The sequence below is a fragment of the Panthera leo genome, chromosome B4 (assembly GCF_018350215.1).
Source record: "Panthera leo isolate Ple1 chromosome B4, P.leo_Ple1_pat1.1, whole genome shotgun sequence".
NCBI lineage: Eukaryota > Metazoa > Chordata > Mammalia > Carnivora > Felidae > Panthera > Panthera leo.
Window position 1 is genome coordinate 134184619 of NC_056685.1, and position 9067 is coordinate 134193685.

Consider the following 9067-nt stretch of genomic DNA (forward strand, 5'->3'; position numbering starts at 1 on the left):
TAAAATGAATTCTTCTACCTCTTCCTTCCTTTTGGGCAGTCCCCCAGTGCTGTCCTTGCCTGTACTGAGGACATGTTAGCCAGCTCCGGTGCCCGGTTCAGGAGCTGGAACTGGCTTAGCTGTGGCTCCTTTGTGAGGTAGCCTCAGTGACAGGGGCACTATGTGGCGGGGATTACCACACCCCAGACTGGCTGGGTCACCCATCGCAGTCCTGCCCTCCATCTCCCTGACACCACCTGCTCACTGAAGCTTTGTCATGTTGCTGCCACTGCTGGGCGCCTGTGCTGTGGTGGGACCATTCCAGGGCCCTGAGTGGGAGCCAGTGCGGGGCCTACTTTCTGAGGATCGCAGCTGCAGGGACCCTCGGTGCTGTGGCAACCTGCTCGTGCTCTGCCTCTTTCTGATCTGGCAGGTCCAGAGCTGTTGGCACCGGGTCACCAGGACCCACCCCAGCACGAGGAAGGTCACCAAGGTGAGGGCGCCCCCACACACCTCCTTCCCTCGGGCACCACGATTGGCTCATTCACTTGTTATGAGGACCCTGTTCTCTGCCCTGTGTGGGAACGGGGGGGGGAGCTTAGATTGGTCAGGGGGAGCACCGCCAGGCCCCAAACCCAGCAGTCACTTTAGTCTCTCTCCCTCCCTCCCTCCCTCCCTCCGCCTCTACAAGTCCTATGGGCTCTACTTGCTGGCCATACCTCAAATCTGATCACTTCTCGAAACCTCCCCACAGTCCCTTGGGCAAAGTCTCCCTCATGTCTCACCTACACTGTAGCACTGCCTTCTGCCTGGTTCCTGCAGTCTCTCTCAGCCAAGTACAATGTTCCATGCAGCCAACAAAATGATCTTTCTTTCTTTCTTTCTTTCTTTCTTTCTTTCTTTCTTTCTTTCTTTTCACAAACTGAATACATCCACGTGTGGCATCCAGATTAAGAATCAGACCACGATTGCAGCCCAGAAGTTTGCAGTCATAACTATGCTGATTCCTAATGACATAGACTAGTTTGGGCATGGTAGGTCTTCTTTTGCACCTGGCTTAGGCCTTACATGATGCTTGTGAGCAAGAACCAATGTTTTTCTTATTATTATGAAATTTATTGTCAAAATGGTTTCCATACAGCACCCAGTGCTCATCCCCAACAGGTGCCCCCCTAAATACCAATTTTTTAATTAAAATTTTTGTAATGTTTATTTGAAAGAGAGAGAGAGAGAGAGAGACAGAGAGAGAGAACGAGTGGGGGAGGGGCAGACAGAGAGGGAGACACAGAATGTCAGCACGGAGCCTGACACCGCTTGAACTCACGGACTATGAGATCATGACCTGAGTAGAAGTCGGACGCTTAACTGACTGAGCCACCCAGGTATCCCAATAACCAATTTTTAAAAAGGGATCATAGGGGCACCTGGGTGGCTCAGTTGGTCAGGCGACCGACTTTGGCTCAGGTCATGATCTCATGGTTTGTGAGTTCGAGCCCCACATCAGGCTCTGCGCTGACAGCTCGGAGCCTGGAGCCTGCTTCAGATTCTGTGTCTCCCCGTCTCTCTGCCCCTCCCCTGCTCATACTCTCTGTCTCTCAATGATAAATAAATGTTAAATTAAAAAAAAAAAAGAAAAAAAGGGATCATAGAATTTTGCCCCTCGAAGCCCTGAAACAGCTCTTACAGGTACACTCCCTGTCAAACTCAGAATAAAACACCAACTCCTAACCATAAGTCCAAGGCCCCGCGTGATTTGTCCTACATTCCTCTCTGACCTCACCTCCCACGGCTCTCTTCATCACTTGTTTCATTCTGGGCATAGGGACTCTTTGATGTTCTGATGCACGTGGCCTTGTTCTGACCTCAGGGCCTTTGCACGAATGTCTCCTCTGCCTTCAGTGCTCTTTCTTCAGATGTCACTTAGTTGCCCATTGTTTCACTCAGGTCTCCAGTCAAATGTCACCTCCTCTGAGAATGAGAGGCCTTCTGTGACCAGCCTTTCTAAAGAGATTAACCCCATCGCCATTCCACTTTTATTTCCACCCGAACACTTTTCATACCTAACATGTTGTATACTTGGTTATTATGTCTTCCATATCTGGAAGATAGCTCCCAAGAAGGACTTTGTCTTGTTCATGCTGGTAACCCCAGCATCTAGAATAGTGCCTGGCCTGGAGTAAACTCTTTTTTGGTCTTGAATGAATACCCTAAAAGAAATGATTCCCTCTTTTCTGAGCCCCAGAATCCCCATCTGGATAGTGGGGATTGTAATTCTAATCTGTGAGAATTAGATGAGACAGTGTGTGAGCAAGGATTTCGTTTCCCCATTCTCAACTACAGATGCCACCGCAGAAGTGGGCGGTGCCCTCCACGAGACATGACACTTGTTTGAGGCTGACCCCTGAATTCTCCTTCAGTCCTGGAGATTTCCGTGGCCTGGAGGCTCACGTCCAACAACGGGCACAAAAGAAGATGTCTGAACACCGGAGGAGCCTCCAGGAATCCTGGACCCGATACCTGGTCTCTTGGCAGCACCCGTGTCAGGACCCACCTTGGGATTTCCACACTCCTTCTGATCCCATCTTTCGCACCACCTCTTTTTCAAGCATCTGTATGCTCCCTCAGGACAGTGCTCGGGAAGCACGGCCGGTACCCTGGTGTCTCAGTGATGAGCAGTCTCACCTGATTTGCAGGCCACCATCCTCTTCCCTGGACACGTACCAAAGGATGGAGCAGCTGTTTGTCCACTCCCAGGAAGAGCTGGTGCCACTGGAGCTTGTTGTTAGCATGAGGTCCCACCTCACACCCATGATGCTAGCCACCTCTCTCTCAAACCTCCTTTCGTCTCAGAGGGTGCATTTCTGCTCCGGAGAGTTCCTGCCGGGTCCTTCCAACCAAGTGGGAGTGTCCCCCTGGAAGTCCTGGGTCTGCCCACAAGAGGCCTGGGCACTAGGGACGGAAAACCAGGTGCTAGGCAGAGAGGATAGTAGAGAGACCCAGGCTGTAGGGTGGGGGAACGGGACAGAGAGCAGCAGGGAGGGTGCTCGGGAGATCCAGGCAACTGGAAGGCAGCTCCCAGTGAACTCTGAGATGCAGGATGATGCAGAGACCAAGGTCCTGGAGTGGAGAAGCCAGAGACTAGTAATAAGTAAGACTGATGGAGATATCCTGACACCAGGGCCAAAGAGCCAGGACCAGATGGGGATTGAGAATAGAGCTAAAATTCAGGAACTAGAGAATAGAAACAAGAGGGAGGCTGAGGGTGAGAATCCTCCTGAAACCCAAGCACATACGGCAGAGAACCAGGAACATTTAAGATGTAAAGCTGATGCAGAGACTCAAACACCAAAGTGGGGGAACCAGGATAAGAGTAGAAATGAGGATGCTGTAGAGACCCAGGCATTTGAGAAGAACAAGAAAGAGGCCAGAGGAGAGGATGAAGGAGGGACCCACACCCAAGGATTGGGGAAGCAGGGCCGGACTAGAAGTGAGAATGGTAAGGAGGCCCAGGTGTCAGGGTGGGGAAAGCAAGACAAGATTAGAGATGATGCTGCTATAGAAATTCAGGCACAAGAGAGGAGAAACAAGGCCCAGATTGGAGGTGAGAATGCTCTGCGAACCCAGGTATCTGGGAGGGAGAACCTGGGAGAAGTAAAAAGAGAGGAGGGTGTGGACACCCAGGCCCTGGGGTGGAGAAAACAGGAATGCATTGGACGTGAGAATGTTACAGAGATCCAGACCCTAGGGCGGGAGAAGCAAGATCAAGGTGGAAGTGAGAAAGCTGGGAAGATCCAAGCATGTAGGGGAGAGATTTGGAAACAACTGAAACATGAACTTCTAGTGGGGTGGAGAAACCAAGGCCTGAGAAGGGGGAAGGATGCTGGGGGAACCCAGGTATCTAGAAGGAAGAACCTTAGGGAGGTAAAAGTGGAGGATTGGGTCGTGATCCAGGCACCATGGTGGGGAGACCAGAGACCAGCAGTAAGTGAAATTGACAGAGAATGGGAGATGCCATGTTGGGGGGATCAGGGCCAGAGTGGAAGCGAAATTGACAGAGAGTTTGCCACACCCTGTTGGGGGAATCAGGATCAGACTGGAGGTGAACACAGAGCAGAAACTCAGGCAACAGAGAAGAGAGAGCAGAGAAAAGATGGAGATGAGGACAGTATAAATACCCTGGCTCCTGAGGCAGGGAACCAGGGACAAGTAAGACATGAAACTCATGCAGACACCCATCCACCAGAGAGGAGGAACCAGGAGAAGTTTGGAGATGAGAATAATATGGGTGTTCATGCACTAGGGATGAGAAATCTGAGAGGGGTTAAAGATGAAGATAGCAAAGAGGCCCTGGAACTTGGGGAAGAAAACCAGGGTCAGTTAAGTAGTAAAATTAATGGCCAGATTCATACACCCAAGTGGAAGAATCGGGAATACATTAGAGGCAAGGATGGGGCCAACACAGAGGCATCTGAGGCTGACAACAGGGGAGAATTAACAAGCAAAATTAATGGAGAAACCCATTTAGTAGAATGGAAGAAAGAGGAGCAGGTTGGAGAGGAGAATGGTGCAGAGATTCAAGCTCCAGAGAAGACAAGTCAGACAGAAGCTGGAGGTGAGGATGATACGGAGACCTGGGAAGCTGGAGAAGAAAACCAGAGCCAGTTAAAAGGTGTTATTGATAGAGAGACCCATTTATCAGAGTGGAAGAACCAGCGGCAGACAGGAGGTGAGAATGGAACCAAACTTCAGGCTCCAGAGAAGAGAAACCAGAGAGAAGCTGAAAGTGAAGATGTTGTAGAGACCCAGAGGCCTGAGAGAGAGAACCAGGGACAGTTAGATAATGAAACTGGAGAGAGCCACTCTGCAGGGAGGAGCAATTGGGAGCAGACTAGAGGAAAGAAGGAGGAAAATCAGACATTGGGGAGGAGAAGCCAGAGACGGGCTGGAAGTGAGGATGGTGGGAAACCCCAGGGACTTAGGGGAGGGTCCCAGGGACTAATAAATAGCAAAGTTAATGAAAAGAGCTGTTCATCAGAGTGGGAGAACCAGGAGCAGAGGGGAGGTGAGCATGGTGCACACACTCACACACAACAGAAGACAAACCCGAGAGGGACCGCAGGTGATGACGGTACAGACACCCAGGCTCCTGGGGGAGATGGCCAGGGACTGTTAAGAAGCGAAATTGATGGAGAGATCCAGATACAAGGGCAAAGGAACCAGAACAAGGCTGGAGATGAGGCTGCTGAAATCCAGGCTGTGGGGAGCCTGAGAAAGTGCAGAGCTGAGGAGGCCGGAGGTCCTCACGTTCCAAGAGGAGGAGGCGAGGAGCAGGTCAGAGGAAACGATGCTGCTGAAGGCAGTCTCCCAGCTGACTCTTCTGGGGGCGGGGGGCCCCCAGCCCTCACAGGCTGTGGATACAGGGCCATGGAACAGGAACAAGCAGTGGCCTCTGCCCCCTGTCAACACTTCCTGTTTACCAGTGGGGAGGGAGAGCATTTGGTCAGCCAGAGCACGGCCTCTGCCAAGAAACACAGAGAGGAGGTCAGTCTAGCCTCCCAGCAGCCCCCACCTGAAGCCCAGAGAAGCCAACAAAGGGATAAAAAGGTGGATGCAGGAAAGGCTCCTGGCCTGACTCGGCAGCTCCAGAATTTACAGTTTCTGGTTGCTTCCCTCGGCCTTCCCTCAGTCTGCCCCTCCACCTCACGTGGCCAAGCCCCCCAAGCTGCCACAGCTCTGGTGAGTGCTCCCATTGTCCTCACTGTCATGCCCAAGTGGCCAGTCCTCAAAAAGAGCCAAAGACTCCTCCTGGAGTCCCTCATGCGACGGAAGATTGCACACCTGAAATGGGGCCTCCCCCAGCGGATCCTGGAGTCCCATTTGCTCTTTAACTTGTTAGGACCTTGCCCACTGCCCCTTGCTGGGGTGAGGCTCCCTGGATTATACACTGCCTGTGAGGTCCAACAACGGCAGGAAAGGCATTGTGAGGCCAAGGGCTTCAGGCCAGACCTTAAGTCAACTGAGAGGTCCCAGAGGGTTCAGCCCCCAGAAAGACAAAGCTCAAAACTTTCTACACGGGCCAGAGCTCTGGAGAAATGTGGGCCACACCGGTGCAAGCCCATGGGCATTTCCATCCATTCCAAAAAGCCTGGGAGAGTCAGGCCGCCAGGAGGCGCCAGAGAACCACAGGCTGTCCAAGAAGAGGCTCCTCCTAGAGCCAAGCCCACTGCTCACAGGAACCCCAGGCCTGCAGCACAGTCTAGGAGCTGGTGTGGCCAAGAGCCTTCCAGAGAGGCTCACTGTCCCAGTGAGAACAACAGGGACAGGAAAACAGTCAGGCCAGGAGTCTCCCAGATGGCAGAGAGGGCTCCCTGCAGAATGAGGACCTCATACTTCAGGGCAGGCCACAACCACTGGAGAAAGGAGTGCACATCCCGGGAGGTTCCTAAGTCCCCCGGACTTAAATGTCAGCTGCCTCCACATGGGAGGAGAGGGAGGCTGGAGTCTGCAGAGAGAGGAGGGGCTGGGCAGCAGCCTTCCTCCTGTTCCACAAACACCTCCAGCTTCAAATATAGTCTTCACTCTGCTGCATCAAGGTGGAGCATGATCCTTTTAAACAAGGTATCCTGGTCTCCACACCTGGCCAAGCCTCAGCACTCAGTCCCCAACCTGAGCCTGAGGGGTCCTGATCCTACCCTGCTTCCCAAAGTGGGTGACCGACATGTGAGAGAGCACAGCCGTGGAGTCCATACTTCTCTGGAGAGGGACCTTCAGCCACCAGGTCACTGCTATGCTGGGGCTGCTCTTCCCAAGGCAGAGCGCTTCCAGGGTCAAGGGGAACCTGAGAACCTAAATGGAGCCCCACATAATCCATCAGCCCCCCGAAAGTTTGGTTTTATGAAGCATTTGAGATGTTTTCTGCTCCAGCATGGCTTTAGAAAGTAGGCCGGAGGCCCAGAGTTCTCAGAACACAGAAGAGAAGGCATGAGGGTGGTCTGCTCACCCTCAAAGTCTCTAATAAAATTGGTTATTTGGGCCTGTGGGGTTCCGACATTTTTGGCATATGTTGTCTGAGTGTCCCCTTTTGGAGGTTGGGATACTTTGTGGGTGGGGTAGAAGCCACTCCTACTCTATGGTACTCAAGATTTGAGGACTGTGGGTCAACCCAATGTCATCTCCTAAACACATTCCTCTTCTCAGTTCCTCACAGTAGGGTTTACTGAGGTTTCTGTTGTGACTCTGTCCTGCCCTAGTCTAAGTTAATTCTGATCGAGGAAGGATGCTCAAACTGAGCCTCAACTGTTTGTGGGGTGGGGTGGTGCTCTGCACCGGATGTTGCATCCACACGACTCCTGAAACAGAATGCTACGGGCACCAGTGACAGTCACAACAAAGTTTATTGCAATGAGAGGCAAGGCAAACTGATTGATCGGGACCGACACTCTTGACCAGAGTGGGTCTTGAACAGCCAGGGTACAGAGTTTTTATAGCCTACCACATCGTCTTATTATCACCTGGGAACAGAACAAAGGAATAGTTCCCAGGTGGAAACAGCTCAAACAGGCCCTTGCCCCAATCCAATCAACCGCTAATCCATCCCTTGATTGATAGGATAAGGCTGTTATCTCTTAACCTATAGTGTTAAAACAAAGCTCTTATTTCTTAAGGCTACAGGTTAGCCCTACCCTTACACCGGACACTATTATTCAAGTCCTTTAGGTCACAAGGAAGGGAGCTGATCACTGGGCATCTGCCCCGCAGGGACTCTGCTGCCCATGAACACACTTCATGGAAAAAACATCCCCAGCTCTTCACTTCTCAAGCACTGCCAACCATAATTACCTGTTGCTTTGCCTGGCCTATGCATGGGACATCTTGGAGCCAAGGATTTGTTTAAATTTTACTTGAGAGAGAGAGAGAGAGAGAGAGAGAGAGAGAGAGAGAGAGAGAGAATTCCCAAGTAGGCTCTACACTCAGTGCAGAGCCCAATGTGGGCTCACTTAGTCTTTGAGGAGCTGAATCTTGCCACCAATCACGTGGGTGAGCGTGGATGCAGATCTTTCAGCCCTAGTGAGTCTTGAGAAAACCACAACCTCATGAGAGACTTTCAGCCAGGGTAACTTAGCTAAGCTGTGCCTGGATTCCTGATGCACAGAGACTATGAGATAACGTTTCTTTGGGGCATATTCGTTTTCTGTGGCTACCATAACAAATGACCACAAGCCTGATGGCTTAGAACAACTTCAGGAGGCCCGAAGTCTGAAATCAAGATGTCAGAAGGCCCTCCGGCTCTAGAGGGCAATCAGTTCCTTGTTCTTTCCAGCCTCTGGTGGTTGCAGGTGTTCGTTGGCTTGTGGCACCGTCGGCACCGTCACTCCAATCGCTGCTTCTTCCTTTACTCTGTGTGTCCCTTCTCAAGACAATTAATTATTGGGTTTAGGGCCCACTGTAAACTCCTGGATGATCTCCTCTCAAGATCCTTAACTTCATCACAACTGCGAAGATCCTCTTCTAAAAAATGTAACAGTTACAAATTCTGGGGATTAGGATGTTTTATAAATCTGCTCTGGCTGCTATAACAAAATATTACAGACTGGAAGGCTTGAACAACAGAAATTTATTTTCTCACAGTTCTGGAGGCCAAAAGTCCAAGACCGAGGTTCTGGCTGATTTAGTTTCTGGTAAGAGTTTTCTTCCTGGCTTGTAGATAGTTGCCTTCTCACTATGGCTTTACATGGCCTCTCCTTGGTGCATGTATATAGAAAGAGAGGTGAGAGATCTTTCTCTCTCCCTCTTTCTTTTTTTTATTTGTAAGATTTTTTTATTTTTAAGTAATCTCTACACCCAATGTGGGGCTTGAACTCACAACCCCGAGATCAAGAGTCTCATGCTCTACTGACTGAGCCAGCCAGACTCCCCTCTCCCTCTTCTTGTAAGGTCACCAATCCTATGGGATTAGAACGCTGCCCCCGCCCCCAACCTGTGACCTCTTTTAACCTTAATTACCTCTTAAAGGCCCTATCTCCAAATAGTCACATTAGGAGTTAGGGCTTCAACGTTTGAATTGGGGGGGACACAATTCAGTCCATAG

At 51.0% G+C, this 9067-nt stretch overlaps 1 protein-coding gene across 1 annotated transcript; it reads left to right on the forward strand.

The window, feature by feature from the left end:
• Positions 1–7012, forward strand: LOC122225190. Its single transcript, XM_042947962.1, has 2 exons — positions 1–472; positions 2320–7012. Exons 1-2 carry the CDS (start codon positions 257–259, stop codon positions 6919–6921), a joined length of 4818 nt encoding a protein of 1605 aa, XP_042803896.1. The 5' UTR covers positions 1–256; the 3' UTR covers positions 6922–7012.
• The last annotated feature ends 2055 nt before the right edge of the window (positions 7013–9067 follow it).

What these genes read in the sequence shown, in the direction of transcription:
- LOC122225190 (XM_042947962.1), top strand. Translation starts at nt 257, where the DNA reads ATGTTGCTGCCACTGCTGGGCGCCTGTGCTGTGGTGGGACCATTCCAG. An exon ending in GCACGAGGAAGGTCACCAAG is followed by an intron (nt 473 to 2,319) that starts GTGAGGGCGCCC and finishes TCTCAACTACAG; the next exon opens with ATGCCACCGCAGAAGTGGGC.